Below are 16,133 nucleotides of genomic sequence, written 5' to 3'. Positions count from 1 at the left end.
GATTTTATTTATTCACGAGAAACACATAGAGGCAGAGACATAGGCAGAGGGAGAACCAGGCTCCCTGCGGGGAGTGTGGTACAGGACTTGATCCCAGGACCTTGGGATTATCACCTGAGCCAAAGGCAGATGCTCAACCACTGAGCCACCCAGGTGCTCTGGAGTTAAGAATTATATGTGGATTCTTGATTTCATGGGGCGGGGAGTAGAGTGAGGGGGGTGGAGGTGGGAGGGGGGTTGGCACTCCTAACCCTCCCATTGCTCCAGACTTCTCCCCACCTCCCACCCTATTATCTGCCAGACTGATAGTTTTCACTGTGATGGTAACAATTGGTTTCCAAGACTATCTCAGAGCCAATGAGAGGGCATAGGAATAGTACAGTTAAATTGCCACAAAGCTCCCTGTTCTTCCTGAGATTTAGCCATTTTTCTTGATTAAAACTCCAGATTGCTTCAGTCCCTTGGTTAATTTCTAGAAAAGTTGATTCTGACAACCTTTGCCTGTTTTCTTACTGTCTTTATGAAGGAGAGCTTTTTAGGGGGGTCTTTATTTCTCCACTCTCACTGATGTCACTCCCTGGTCACCACCTTGACAATTGCCACATGACAGACACTGACCTGGAACCACCCCACTAAGCCACTCCCAAATTCCTGACCCACAGAAACGAGATAGTAGTGTTTGTTTTGCCTTAAATTTGCTAAGTGTTTGAGTAATTTGTTATGCAACTATAGATTCTATACCATATGCAAAAAGTATATATATTTCTCCCCTTCTTTTGAAAGTTTTTATTTAAGTCATCTCTATATCTCATTTGGGGCTCCAACTCAAGACCCCGTGATCGAAGTTGCATGCTCTTCTGGCTGAGCCAGCAAGGTGCCCATCTCCCCTTTTTAATACATATTAAAGCACTCCGTACATAGTGTTCTGCACTTTTTTCACTTAGTGTAAATGTTCTATTTTGTCAGATGGGTGCCAAAGAGTCTTTCCCATTCTTTCCTTATGGAACTTTGAGATTCCATCGTGCATGTATTTGACCAATAGCTTGTGATGGCTGTGTCCCTTTTAATGATGGCTATTAGGATTGTATCCAACTTGTGTTCTTTCAAACAATGCTGGGACAGAGATCGTGTGCTGTAAACTCACTTGTGCTACTGGAATCATGAACCATGTGAATGTGTCGCCTAGTCAAATGGAACAATTTTGAAAGTTAAAAACAAGCAAATTTGTATTGCTTTTTTTTTTTTATGTGTAGAAAATTTTCATGTCTCATTTTGTATTTTCCCTTGAAAAGTTAGGCTTTTACCTTTTGTTTTTGTAAAAATGGAAACCTGGAATGAACCAGTTGAAACCATAAGGGCAGGATTTTATCTCACTGGACGGCGGGAAGTCCAGAAATCGATGCAGCAGTTGGGTGCTGATGCTGAAAGCTCAGCTTTCTTCCACCCGGCAGCATTGTCACTGCTGGAGGTAGCTTCATCCCTGGGCTGGTAGCAATATGGCTGCAGCAGCTCCGGGGGTCATACTCAGACCCAACTCACCTAGAGGGAGAAGAGACTATCTCTTTCCATGCTCTCTGGTGGGAATGGCCCCTGCAGACTTCTTCTGCGCGGAACAGGGTCACATGTTCAAGCCTGAAGCAGTTCCTGGTGGGCATGGGATAAACATCTAGAAGGGAGTAAACCACACTGTGAGTGAAGCAAAAAGATGGTGCTCCTTCTGTGGGCAATAAGGGTCAACAACAAGTCTGACCTTGGTGCTTTGTTCTTAGAGTCTTGATATCACAGTATGAGGACAGCATTTAGGCAGATGTCCCAGGACTACCTGGTAGAGAAGATCTTCTGAAACTTCTACCAAGAAAAGACCTCTCCATCACTGGCTTATTTTATTTTTATCATTATTGGACTGATCCTGTTTTGTTTTTACTCTGGCTGCTTAGAAACTCCAAGCTAAATTTGCTACTCACTTGTAGCAGAATGGGGCATATAATTTATCCTTGTATTAGCTTGTTTAATCTTCATTTTTAATCTTGTGTGAGATTCTGGGAACTACAAATTCTTGGAATGGAGCATGTTAATAATATCCTTAACTCTGAATTTTCAAAAGTTATTCTTAAGGGAGACCTGAGTCTTCCCTATTTATAAAGTAATTTGAAAGGAAAATATATTTTTTTTCCTTCTGAAATAATTCTTTCTTTTGGGAGTTCCATCCCACCTGCATGCACTGTTTGTAGCTAGGTCTGTGGCCAAATCCTTGCTACTGTTGTGGATTATTTATGCTGAACCATGAACTAAGGAGCTGATGCCTCATGTGGGGTCAGTCTCTGTCCTGAAGGAAACTTACCTTCAGTGTCTGAAAATCCTCAGATAAAATTCTTAAAACATTCCTCCTATTTTTAGAGACAGCACTGCCCATTTTCCGTTTGTGTGATTTGCACCCAGAACTTCTGTCTTAGAGGCCTGACCACTGGGCTAAGCTGCCTCAGTAGCCCCCTGGTCTCTCTTGCATTGTTCTCCGTTGGCTGTGTTGGTTTTGGCCTGCAGGTTAACACTATGGCTTCCTTTTCTTGATCAAATAGGATCTATTTCATGGGACAAGAATGGAGTCTTTTGGAAAGCTGGGGTTTGAAGCTTTGGTGAGGGAAGCGGTGGGAAGAAAAGAGTGGTGGTAGAAATGCTTGCAAGGTCCATTCATTCATTCATTCATTTGTTCTTTTTTTTTTTTTAAGATTTTATTTATTTATTCATGAGAGACACAGAGAGAGAGGCAGAGACACAGGCAGAGTGGCGAGCCTGATATGGGACTCCATCCCCTGACCCAAGATCACACCCTGAGCCGAAGACAGACACCCAACCACTGAGCCACCCAGGTGTCCCAGGCCCATTCATATTTCAAGGAAAGCAACTGTCAATCCATGCTTCTCAAACCCCAGTGCACCCATGATGTGACATGTTGGGGTTCTGAGGGAGCAGTCAAGAAAGAATTCTTGAGATGTCTTTGGTGTAAAAGAAGGTGGTTTTATTAAAGTACAGGGGACAGGACCTGCGGGCAGATAGAGCTGCTCTGGGGGTGGTGGTGGTCGTGGTGGTGGTGAGGAGGGACCCATTATATACTTTTAGGCTGGGAGGGGATGAGGAGGAGCAAGACTCCTTAAGGAATTTGAAAGCAAGGTATCCCGGACCCTGAGGGGTCATTTACTATTGTCTAGGAAAACCTTAGCCAAGCCCCACAGATGAGTAATGTGAGCCATTTGTTTGGAGGATAACTGCTAACATATATCCTGGTTGAGGTAGAGATAAAGGACACTTCCAAAGGGATTTTTACGTGTCAAAGAAGACTCACAGGTCTGGGGTGGGGGGGTGGAGGGTGGGTCTGGCTAACGTCAGGCTCAGGTTTCCTTTTGCCCTTAGCCAAGTATTCACATCCAGGCAGTTGAGCTCCTGGAGGAAGGTTATGGAAGGTCATTCCACCATCACTCCATCTGTCTCAAGTACTGGTCAGTGGGCTGCAAAGGAACTTTTTTTTTCTGTATTTCTTTTGCCTTTTTCTTCCTATCACACAGACCCAGAGTGTTTGCAGGAAGGCAGGTTCCAGGGCAGCCAGGGTGATGCCCGTGGCCCTGCTCTGCCCATCCCACAGAGCTGGGGGTGCAGGCTGCTGCGGAGGCACAGACCTGGTCCCCTTGCTCCTGTCGCAGGACCCCACCCGTGGGGTGAGGCACCGTGCAACTGCGTGCCCATGGAGGTTTTCAACTTGCTGAAATGTCCTCTTTTTATAGCAGGATGAGACAGATTGTTCAGTTTATTCAGCTTCTTCCTGAGCCTGTTGTGAGCTGATGGCTTTAATAATTCCTTTCCCCATTGTTTCTGATGCCAATCCTTGGGGAGAAGGCTTCCTTGTGACTCAGAAGTCGGTCCTTCCACAACCAATTATTTCTTTGAAGAAATGGAACAGCAAAAACCGTTTCCTCTGTTCCTTTGATCTTTCTCTGTCCTTTATGGGAGGACTCGGCTCAGGCGAGGTGGGCAGACAAAAGACCTTTGTCTTTTTCCAGGTTGGTAACTTTGGCTTCTATTTAAAATGTCATCACTGGGCCCCTCTCGGTGTCTAAGGGACATACTAGTAGGGCTCAAGAGCCACTGTCCTTCCCAGGTGGAAATCCATCCCTTGGGAGGTTGCTCAGGCAGGAGGTGGAAAATCTGGAACACTCTGCTCGGCTGCTGTCCAGCCCTGGCTGTCCCCAGGGGTCCTGGGCCTTGTCCACAGCTGCCATGGGGACTCCAGCAGCCAGGGACCCCAGGGACCTTCAGCTGTCCCCTACCTACCTCATCCTGACTGCTTCAAGCTTGTGTCCTGTCTGTGGAGCTAAACGTGGTACAGGTTTCTTGTAGAGTCTGGGGTCCGTTTCCAGCTGGCCCCTCTGCTCAGTGTCCACAGGCCCTCAGACTCCATTATGTTGAAATCTGCACCAGTTGTCTGTCCTGGAGAGTCTACTGTCTCCACATTGGCTGGTTAGGTGACCCAAATCTAGGCAGTCGTTCAGATGGCAAACCTTAGCACTTTGCAATTGCAAAAGCAATCAGATGTGTTAAGTTCAGGGGACCCCACCCCCCTGAAAAGCACAGGCAGGCAGGAAAGCACCTGGAGGAGCCCCAGCCTTCAAAGGTATGCTCTGTCCTCACCCTTCTATGTTTCCCTGAATCACACATATCTACCCCTGTCCCCCCAAAATGGGTCATTCCATGGACACTGTCCTTCAACCTCTTTGCACTTAACAACACAGGCTTGACACGTCTGGTTTCACTGAAGAGTTTTCTAAATCATTATTTTTAGTGGCTGCAAAGAGCATTATTTGGAATCACATGAAACTTTTTTTTTTTTTTTTTACATGAAACTTTTCTTAGATCATTCTCTATTGTGGGGCATGTGTGGTTGCTTCTTTGTGTGTGTGTGTGTGTGTGTGTGTGTGTGTGTGTGTGTGTGTGGTTGTTTCTAATCACTCAACCTCAGGAACACAGGAGCACCTGGGGGGAATTCTGCATGGTGCCCACCAGCTGCATGTTGGTGGGTGTGGCAGCTCTTGCACCCTATGTCTCCTCCCAGCCCCGGCCTGAGCCCGTGGTCCTGTCTCTTACAGGTGAAATTGGTAGTTTCCTTATTCTTTCCTTTCTCTTCCCTTTCCTTTCCCTTTTTCTTTTCTCTTTCCTTCTCTTCCCTTCCTTCTTTTCCTTCCTCCCTTCCATGAACTCTGGGTCTTTTTAAAAAATATATTTTGTTGGGACCCCTGGGTGGTTCAGCAGTTGAGTGCCTCCTTTTGGGGTGGGGTGTGATCCCGGGGTCCTGGGATTGAGTCCCACATCAGGCTCCCTGCATGGAGCCTGCTTCTCCCTCTGCCTGTGTCTCTGCCTCTCTGTGTCTCTCATGAATAAATAAATAAAATCTTAAAATTTCTTTTGCTTATTTGATAGAAAGAGAACATGAGCGGGGAGGAGAGGAGAGGCAGAGGGAGAAGCAGACTCCCTGATAAGCAGGAGCCTGATGCAGGGCTTGATCCCAGGACTCGAGGATCACAACCTGAGCCAAAGGCAGAAGCTTAACCAACTGAACCACCCAGGTGCTCCTCCTCTGCCCCTTTTTAATCAGATTATTTGGGTTTGCTTTTTTTGTGTGTGGTGGGTTGAGTTTGTATAAGTTCTTTATGTTTTGGATATTAACTTCTCAAATATTTCATTTGCAAATAAATTCTCCCATTCACTGGGTTGCCTTTTTGTTTTGTTGATGATTTCCTTTGCTGTGCAAAAGCTTTCTATTTTTCTGTAGTCCCAGTAGTTTGTTTTTGATTTTGTTTCTCTTACCTGAGGAGACCTATCCATAAAGTTATGCTAAGGCTGATGTCCAAGAGATTTTTTTTTAAGATTTTATTTATTCATGAGAGAGAGAGAGAGAGAGAGAGAATGGCAGAGAGGCAGAGATACAGGCAGAGGGAGAAGCAGGCTCCATGTAGGGAGACTGACGGGGACTCGATCCCGGGTCTCCAGGATCAGGCCCTGGGCTGAAGGCGGTGCTAAACCGCTGAGCCACTTGGGCTGCCTGTCCAAGAGATTTCTACCTATGTTTTCTTTTAGCAGTTTTATGGTTTTGGGTCTCATATTAGGTCTTTTTTTTTTTTTTTAAGATTTTATTTATTTGGGAGAGAGAAAGTGAGTGAGAAAGAGAGAGCAGAAGCAGAGGGAGAGGGAAAGGGAGAGGGAGAAGCAGACTCTGTTAAACAGGGAGCCCAATGTGGGACTCAATCCCAGGACCCTTGAGATCATGACTTGAGCTGAAGGCAGATGCTTATCTGACAGAGCCACTCAGGCACCCCTCACATTAGGTCTTTAATCCATTTTGAGTTTATTTCTGTGTATGGTGTAAGAAAATGACTCAGTTTCATTATTCTGAATGGAGCTGTCCAGTTTTCCCAGCTCCATTTGTTGAAGAGCCCATCTGCTTCCCATTGCATATTATTGCCTCTTCTATCATAGATCAATTCACCATTAGGTGTGGGGTTATTTCTGGGCTCTGTGTCCTATACCATTGACTTGTGTTTCTCTTTTTGTGCCAGTACCATACTGTTTTAATTATTAGAGCTTTGTAGAAATCTAGGATTGTGATACCTTAAGCTTTGGGTAGATTGCTTTGGGTATGCACAGTCTTTGGTGGTTCAATACAAATTTTAGGATTACTTGTATTAGTTCTGTGAAAAATACCATTAGTATTTTCATAGTGATTGCACTAAATCTGTTGATTGCTTTGAGTAGTATGACTTTTAACAATATTAATTCTTCCAATCCAGGAACATGATATATCTTTCTATTTGTTTGTCATCTTCAATTTCTTTCATCAGTGTTTTACAGTTTTCAGAGTAGAGGTCTTTCACCTCCTTGGTTAAATTTATTCCTAGGTGCTTCATTCCCTTTGGTGCAATTGTAAATGAGATTTTTTTCTTAATTTCTCATCTGCTATTTTGTTGTCAGTGTATAGAAATGCAACAGATTTCTGCACATTAATTTTGTATTCTGCAACTTTACCAAATTCATTGGTCAGTTCTAATAGGTTTGTTTGTTTTTTGGTGCTGTTTTTGGGGTTTTTGTTTATATAGTATCATGTCATCTGCAAATAGGGACAGTTTTACTTCTTTCTTATCAATTTGGGTGCCTTTTATTTCTTGTTTGCTGTGGCTAGGACGTCTAGTACTATGTTGAATAAAAGTGGTGAAAGTGGACAACCTTGTCTTATTCCTGACCTTAGAGGGAAAGCTCTTAGCTTTTCACCATTGAATATGATATTAGCTGTGAGTTTCTTCTTATATGGCCTTAATTATGTTGAGAGTTCTCATCACGAATGCATATATTTTTGTCAAATGGTTTCTCTGCATCTCTTGTGATGATGATGGTTGTTATCCTTTCTTTTGTTGATGTGATGTACCACAGTGATTGATTCATGAATACTGAACTACCCTTGTGTCCCTAGAATAGATCCCACTTGATTGTGGTGAGGGACTTTTTAAATGTATTGTTGAATTTGGTTTGTTTCTTTTTTTGTTGAGGAATTTTGCATCTCTGTCCATCAGAGGTAATGGTCTACAGTTTTCTTTTTTTATGGTGTCTTTATCTGGTTTTGGTATCAGGGTAATGCTGGCCTCAAAGAATGAATTTGGAAGCTTTCCTTCCAGGACCCCTGGGTGGCTCAGCGGTTGGGAGTCTGCCTTTGACTCAGGGCATGATCCAGGGTTCCTGGGATCGAGTCCTGCACTGGGATCTCTGCATGGAGCCTCCTTCTCCCTCAGCCTGTGTCTCTGCCTCTCCGTGTCTCTCATGAATAAATGAATAAAATCTTTTTTTTTATTAAATATTTTATTTATTTATTCATGAGAGACACGGAGAGGCAGAGGGAGAAGTAGGCTCCATGCAGGGAGCCCGATGCGGGACTCGATCCCAGGACTCCAGGATCATGCCCTGGGCCAAAGGCAGGTGCTAAACCACTGAGCCACCCAGGGATCCATGAATAAAATCTTAAAAAAAAAAAAAAAGGAAGCTTTCCTTCCTCTTCTACTTTTTATTTTTTTTAATTTTTTTTTTAATTTTTACTTATTTATGATAGTCACAGAGAGAGAAAGAGAGAGAGGCAGAGACATAGGCAGAGGGAGAAGCAGGCTCCATGCACCGGAAGCCCGATGTGGGATTCGATCCCGGGTCTCCAGGATCGCGCCCTGGGCCAAAGGCAGGCGCCAAACCGCTGCGCCACCCAGGGAACCCCTCTTCTACTTTTGGAAATAGTTTCAGAAGAAATAGGCATTACCCCTCTTTAAATATTTGGTAGAACTCACCAGTGAAGTTGCCTGGGCCTGGACTTCTGTTTGGGGTTTTTTGATTACTGATTTGGTTCACTACTAGTAATTGGTCTGTTCACATTTTCTGGTTTTTCCTGATTCAGTATTGGAAGATTTTATTTCAAAAGATTTATCCATTTCTCCTGAGTTGTCCAAATTGTTGGTATGTAGCTTCCATAAAATGTCTTATAATTCTTTGTGTTTCTGTAATATCAGTTATTTCTTCTCCTTTATATCTGATTCTATTTATTTGACTGTTCTATTTTTTTCTTGACTAATCTGGCTTAAAGCTTGCCAATTTTGTTTATCTTTTCAAAGAACTACTTCTTGGTTTCATTTTTTTAAAATCTCTATTTCATTTATTTCTGTTCTAATTTTTATTATTTCCTTCCTTATGGTAGCTTTTCTTTTGCTGGCTCCCTTAGGTGTAAATTTAGGTTGTTTGAGATATTTCTTGTTTCTTGAGGTAGGCCCGTATTGCTGTAAAATTCTCTTAGAACTGTTTTGCTGTATTTCAAAGATTTTGGATCATTGCGTTTTCATTTTCATTTGTCTTCATGTATCTTTTTTTTTTTTTTTTTTATGATAGTCACAGAGAGAGAGAGAGAGAGAGAGAGGCAGAGACACAGGCAGAGGGAGAAGCAGGCTCCATGCACCGGGAGCCCGATGTGGGACTCGATCCCGGGTCTCCGGGATCACGCCCTGGGCCAAAGGCAGGCGCCAAACCGCTGCGCCACCCAGGGATCCCTTCATGTATCTTTTTTATTTCCTCTTTGATTTCATGGTTGACTCATTCGTTGTTTTGTATTGTGTTGTTTAGCCTCCATGTATTGTGTTTTTTCCAAATTTTTTCTTGTAATTGATTTCTAGTTTTATAGTATTGTGGTTGGAAAAAATGCTTGATAGGGTTTCAGTCTCCTTAAATTTATTGAGATTTGTTTTGTGGCCTAACATGATCTGTCCTGGAGAATGTTCCATGTGCAATGGAAAAGAATGTGTATTCTGCTGTTTTTGGACAGAATGTTCTATGAATATCTGTTAGGTCCTCTGACCAAATAAGTATCTGTTTCCTTGTTGATTTTTCTGTCTGAATGATCTATCCATGGATGAAGTGGATGTTAGAGCCCCCTACTGGGATCCCTGGGTGGCGCAATGGTTTGGCGTCTGCCTTTGGCCCAGGGCCGATCCTGGAGACCTGGGATCGAATCCCACATCGGGCTCCCGGTGCATGGAGCCTGCTTCTCCCTCTGCCTGTGTCTCTGCCTCTCTCTCTCTCTGTGACTATCATAAATAAATAAAAATTAAAAAAAAAAAGGAAATAGAGCCCCCTACTATCATTATCTTACTGTCAGTTTCTCCTTTCACGTCTGTTAATATTTGCTTTATGTATGTGGGTACTCCTATGTTGGGTGCATAGATTTTTTTTTTAAGATTTATTTATTCATGAGAGAGAGAGAGAGAGAGAGAGAGAGAGATTGAGAGAGAGGCAGAGACACAGGCAGAGGGAGAAGCAGGTTCCATGCAGGGAGCCGACATGGGACTTGATCCTGGGTCTCCAGGATCAGGCCCTGGGCTGAAGGTGGCACTAAACTGCTGAACCACCTGGGTGCCCTGGTGCATAGATTTTTATAATTTCTCTCTTGATGGATGGATCCCTGTATCATAGTGCCTTTCTTTGTCTCTTATTACAGTCTTTGTTTTAAAGTCTTATTTTGTTGGATAAACGTCTTGCCACCCCTCCTTTTTTTTTTTTAACTTCCATTTGTATCATATGTTTTTACAGTCCTTTCCTGTCAGTCTTTATGTGTTTTTAGGTCCAAAGTGAGTTTCTTATAAGCAGCATATAGATGGGTTTTGTGGGTTTTGGTTTTTTAATCAGTTAAATCTTTCGGTTTTTACAATTTTTATTTATTTATTTACATATATATTTATTTGTTTATACAAAATACACACACTCACACACACACACACACACACACACACATATGTATATATAGCCCATGCATAGGGGGAAGGGCTGAGGGAGAAGGAAGGAGAGAATCCCAAGCAGACCCCAGGCCAAGTACAGAGCCTGATGCCAGACCGGATCTCACAACAACAAGTTCATGACCTGAGCTGAAATCAAGAGTCAGACACTCAAATCAACTGAGCCACCCAGGCACCCCCACCGGATGTCTTTTGAATGGAGCATTTAGATCATTTGCATTTAAAGTAATTATTGATGGGTATGTTACTTAATGCCATTTTGTTAATTGTTTTCTAGTTTTTTATTTTTCTCTCTTCCTTCTCTTTCTCTCTTTCCTTGTGGTTTGATGGTTTCCTTTAGTGTTATGCTTGGGATCCGTTTTCTTTTTTTGTATATATCTATTAAAGGTTTTTGATTTGTGGTTACCATTAGATTCATATATAACATCTTAAACATATAGCAAAATATATTAAGTTGCTTAAGTTAGAACACATTTTAAAAGGCCTGAATTTTTACTTCCCAGTCTCCATTTTATTTATATGTCATATTTTTTTAGGTTGTGTATCCCCTGATTTTTTTTTAAAGATATAATTGATTTTACTACTTTTGTGATTTTAACCTCCTAACTGGCTTTAGAAATGATTAATCTATCCCTATATTTGCTTTCACTATTCAATTTTTTTCCTTTTGTAATTCTTTTCTAGTTATGGCCTTTTCTTAACAAAGAATTCCCTTTAAGATTTCTTATAAGGCCAGGTTAGTGGTAATGAGCTCCTTTGGCTTTTGTTTGGCTGGGAAACTCTCTCTTCAATTCTGAATGCTAACCTTGCTGGGTAGAGTATTCTTGGTTGCAGGTTTCCTTTCAGCACTGTGAATATATACTGCCACTTTCTTTTGGCCTGCAAAGTTTCTGCTGAAAAATCAGCTGATAACCTTATAAGATTTCCCTTGTATGTAACTGGTTTATTTTCTCTTGTTTCTTTCAAACTCTATCATTACATTTGCCATTTTAGTTACATGTCTTGATGTAGATCTCCTTGGCTTCATCTTGTTTGGGGCTCTCTGTGCTTCCTGGACTTGGATGTCTATTACCCTCCTTAGATTAGTTTTTAGCTGTTTCTTCAAATAAATTTTTCTGTCCCCTTCTTTCCTCCTGCGATCCCTGGAATACAAATGTTACCACACTTGATAGTGTTGCTGAGTTGCCTTCACCTATTCTATATTTTTAGTCCTTTTTTTCTCTTTCCTATTTAGCTTGGTTGCTTTCAATTACTTTGTCCTCCAGGTTGCTGAACTATTCTTCTGTGACCTCTAATTTGCTGTTGATTCCCTTCAGTGTATTTCAGTTATTATTTTATTTTTATTTTAATTTTTAAAAGATTTTATTTATTCATGAGAGACACAGAGAAAGGCAGAGACTAGGCAAAGGGAGAAGCAGGCTTCCTGCAAGGAACCTGATGCAGGACTTGATCCCAGGATGCTGGGATCAGGACCTGAGCCAAAGGCAGATGCTCAACCACTGAGCCACCCAGGCACCCCTATTTCAGTTATTAAGTTCTTCTTCTCTGACTGGTTCTTCTTAATATTTTCTATCTTTGTTGAAGTTCTCACTGAGTTCATCCACTCTTTTCTCAGGTCCACTGAGTATCTTTATGACCATTACTTTGAATCTTTATCAAGTCTGTTGCTTATCTCCAGTTTATTTAGCTCTTTTGCTGGGATTTGTTCTGTTCTTTCATTTGAGACACATTCCTTGGCTTTTTCATTTTATCTCTCTACATCTCTTCCTATGTATTAGGGAGGCCATCTATGTCTCCTGGTCTGAAAGTAGTGGCTCATGTAAAGAGGTCCTGCAGTGCCTTCTAGTATAATTGTTCTGGTGACTGGGTGCTCTGGGGTATCTCCTGTAGGGCTTTGTGTGCCCTACTGATATGGCTCAGCCATATTTGCCTTCAGCCCAGCTGGGCGCAATGGTGTGCTTAGACTGCTGTGGGTTCACTATGCTGGGTTTGGCCCATGTGCTGTTGGGAAACCTGATGCTGCTGTGGCCTCACTGGCAGGTGGGCCCAGCAGCCAGACTAGCTCTGTCTCTCTGCTAATGAGAGAATGAGAACACGAACAGGGGATTGAGCAGGAAGCCCGATGGGGGCTTTGATCCCAGGACCCTGAGACTATAACCTGAGCCAAGGCAAACACTTCACCAACTGAACCACCCAGATGCCCCTACTTTGCTTCAATTTAAAACCCCTGTGCTGCATGGGGAGCAACTTCAGGTCTTCCAATTTACTACTACTCTCTTTAGTTATGTCTGGCTTTCTGTTAAACCTGTGAAGTTTCCTGTTTGTTTCAATGACTATATTCTTCGTATCTAGAATGTCTATTTGGTTCTTTTCCCAATCTATCTCTTAAATTATCTTGGTTTATCTTATGGTTTCTATTGCTTTTCTCTCCTCAAACATTGTAGGCATTCTCTTCATAAAGTCTCTTCCAGATTATTGGGTATTCTGGGCAGTGCAGATTCTAGACATCGCAGGCACTGCTCTCCCTGCTTCATGATGGTTGAATTAGTCATGGGAGTCATTTCCTGTTCTTTCCTGGCACCCTGGGGAGAGTAGATGAGAGGGCTTTCTTCCACCTTGGTCCACAATTACCAACGTTGGTCAAATGTCTTCTCACAGGAAAAGGGGCTTTTGTTTCCTTAGAAAAAGGGATTTTTGAGGAGCCAGCCCTGACAGCCTCAAATGGGTACCGAGGGCTGAGAAGTTTTCACCAGATTCACCTGTCCTTTTGTGACATTGAAAAAGTCATTTAACTATTAATCTTTTCTGTAATATAAAGAAAGGTATTTTATTTAAAGGAAGAAATGAAATATTTTAAGTATTAGAAAACTCCAAAGAAAAGGTGACACATGATTTCTTAAAAACAAATAGTTTAATTTCATTTTTATCTGGGAAAAAAATACAACTTTAAAATAAAATGACAAGCACTCTGACATGTCATCATGTGTCTTTTTTTTTTTTTTATGGTACTACTACATTTATTCAAAACGTGAAGATACAGAACCTTTATAAATTTCTGGAATCAAAGATTCCCACCTCAGATGAAAACAGATTGGTTATAAAATGTCAGCTCACTAAATATTCCATTTTTGTTCTTTGGGAGGGAATATCTTGTAGAAACACTATAAAATAAGGCAGAGTTTTGGGAATTCAATTATAAAATTTTAGGAAAAATATGTTAGGTCTTAAGTTCATTGACTATGGGGAGGTGCCTGCAAAGCCCATCAAGCAGTTCCAGAGCTCTGCTTTCTATACAGAGGAGCAGCTCTTCGTGAGCGTTTCAGACTCAGACCCCACCCCCTGCCCCAAGACAGGTTTTCCCAATTAGCGTCAATCAGAAAAGAGTTTAACATACACAAATATTTCTGTAGTGCAATAAAAATGTGTCATTTTATAGTTTTAATTTGCGTTATGAAAATAAGTCTGTATACCAAGTAATACATATTTAATGAGTATGAATCATGTAAATTTGGTCATGGCATTTAAAGTTGGCTTTGGCTTTGAAGTATTTCAAAATTCATAGAAAATATTGAACTTCTAATAAAATAAATAAAACATTTTAATAATTGATATTAATTAACTTCAAAATTTCTTTGTATTTAATAATTCAAAATTTCTTTGCATTTTTCATTTGCTACTCAGTTTCAAAAGAGAAGTCACTTTCAGTAGTGTTCCAAAGTGAGTGATTGCACCTTCTATGATGTGAAAAAGTTGCTAAAGCTCCGATTGCCATGAGCTGTTGCTAAGTGCTGGACACAGTTGAAATTGTTTGCAACAAGACCGGCAGGAAATCCATCAGTGTCCTTTGGAGGGTCACTCTGAGCTCGTTACAAGGAAAGCTAGCGCAAACCGGTTCCCCTGTGACTTTCTGAAGAGCCACAGGCCGAGTGTGGCAGACTAAGTCGCACTTGGTGGCAATGGCATCAGATGATGGCTCGAGAAGGGCAGTGTTGTCCCCATGTGCTTTCACAGGCTCTGAAGACCTGGGCACCATTCTGCCTAATACTGAAAGGACCGAGGGACTCAGCTGCCCTCAGGAATTCCAGATGAGGGGAGGGATGAAGCTTCAGGGCCCAGGCAGCGGGCGGCACTATTCGGGGGGCGGTCGGAGGCTCCGCAGCTTCATCTCGTCCAGTCCTTTCCAGTATTTAAAGTTGTTGTCAAGATGCTGCATTAACTCAGGCAGGTCTACAAAGGCTGGAGGAAGAGACAGGGCTGTGAGCTCCTTCCCAGCCACAGAGGTGGTTGGGCCATTTGAAGAAAGGGGGGGGCAGCGGGGACTCTCATCCTGCTGCATCCCGACCCCGGGTTCACTCAGGTCCACTCTGCTTTGGCCCAGTGGCTGCCCCCCCGCCATTGCCCAGGGAGCTGACCACTCAGAAAAGGGAGTGAATCTGTTCCTGTGTGTGTGTGTGGGGGGGTCAGGAAGGGAGTGAGCCCCCTCTGCTCCCAGCCCTGACTGGTTCTCCTGACTCCCCAGGGGCTTCACTTCCACCCCCCTCACAGCAGGTGGGGAACAGGCTGCAGGAAGCAGATGGAGGGGGGTTGGCTGAGGCAGTGAACAGGAAGGGGGCTGGCGGGAAGAGCACCCAGGCCCCGGGTGTCCTCAGGGAAGGCTCAGTCCTTCTCAATCCTCCCTAAGAGTCTGTTCTAGAAGCAGCTGCTCTATCCAGTCCCTAGCATGCAGCTCCCCATTTGCTTCTGAGGGCGATGCTGTAGGAGCGCTTACCGTCCCAAGCATCGAACATGTCGGTGATGAAGTAGTCGATGAAGGAGATCTGGGATTTGGGGATGCTGCAGGTGTTTCTGTCAAAAACTGGCATCACCACAGGTAAGTCCTGCCGCTTCTCCTCATCAGTCTGTAAAGCAGAAAATGCCCAAATTGAGACTCTGGGGCCTGGCTGTGCTCACAGAGCAGCCCCAGGAGCCAGTAGGGAGAAGCTGACCATCATACCAGCCAGAGATCCAGCTGGGCCACGACCGGGTGTCCCCAGGGTGGGGCGGCCTTGCACCAGGAGGGCCTGACGACGGCCCTATCCCACCCTTGCTTTTCTCAACCTAGAAGCTTCTGGCTGAAGCTCCTCAGTAAGAGCCTACTTGGCCTGTGATGTGCTTGGCTGCCAGTCCCCAACCAGCCATCCTTCCACCAAAAAGATGTTTCCAGCCCCGGTGCCGGGTCTGCAAAGGTGACAACCCCCCCCCCCCTTCCTAAAGAAGGATCTAGCGGCTGCTGCTCATCTTAGACCAATTATTTTATTTGAAAAGTTCTGAACACCCTTGAGAGCCTTGAGGTAAAACAAGAAAAACAAACCTCTGAGCTGAGTAATTTTTATGTCTAGTCAGACTATTTCAGAACAGCTTCAGGATTCCAGAGAGATTTGCCAAAAAATGAAAATAAAGATCTGGGAAAAAGGTAGGTTTATCTTGAGAGATAAGGGAGCTAGTTTTTGTAAATCAGGTCTTGCTTTCACTGAAGTGTCCTGGAGAAAAGCGTGAGGGGAGGTCCACAGGGAGGCAGGGGCTTCCGGAGCCGGATGCGTGCCTGTGAGGGTCAGAGGGTCACACGGGGGCAGGTGACCAGAGGGCGGGAGAGCAGGGTCAGGGAGGTGGCCCAAGGCTCCATCAGCAGCTCATACAGAAGGGGAGGGGGTGGGGGGGAGGCGCGGTGCTCCCACCCCCCCTGGAGGGAAGAGCCTTCCCTCTGGGGCTCCCCTGGCACCTGGGACAGACAGCATGGAG

General features: G+C 43.5%; 1 protein-coding gene across 7 annotated transcripts in view; it reads right to left on the bottom strand.

The window, feature by feature from the left end:
• Positions 1 to 13,247: 13,247 nt before the first annotated feature.
• PDE8A (phosphodiesterase 8A) overlaps positions 13,248 to 16,133 on the bottom strand; it is a 157,302-nt gene continuing 154,416 nt past the window's right edge. For all 7 annotated transcript variants that reach the window (XM_077873460.1, XM_077873399.1, XM_077873409.1 and 4 more), the window contains 2 exons: positions 15,124 to 15,253; positions 13,248 to 14,591 (listed from right to left, as the gene is read on the bottom strand). In XM_077873460.1, the coding sequence (XP_077729586.1) occupies positions 14,485 to 14,591; positions 15,124 to 15,253 (237 nt within the window). In that variant the 3' untranslated portion in view covers positions 13,248 to 14,484. The remainder of the gene's footprint in view (positions 14,592 to 15,123; positions 15,254 to 16,133) is intronic.

This window comes from Canis aureus, chromosome 2, assembly GCF_053574225.1.
Source record: "Canis aureus isolate CA01 chromosome 2, VMU_Caureus_v.1.0, whole genome shotgun sequence".
NCBI lineage: Eukaryota > Metazoa > Chordata > Mammalia > Carnivora > Canidae > Canis > Canis aureus.
Note: the sequence above shows the minus strand (reverse complement) of the source record. Positions and strands in the feature narration are given on the sequence as shown.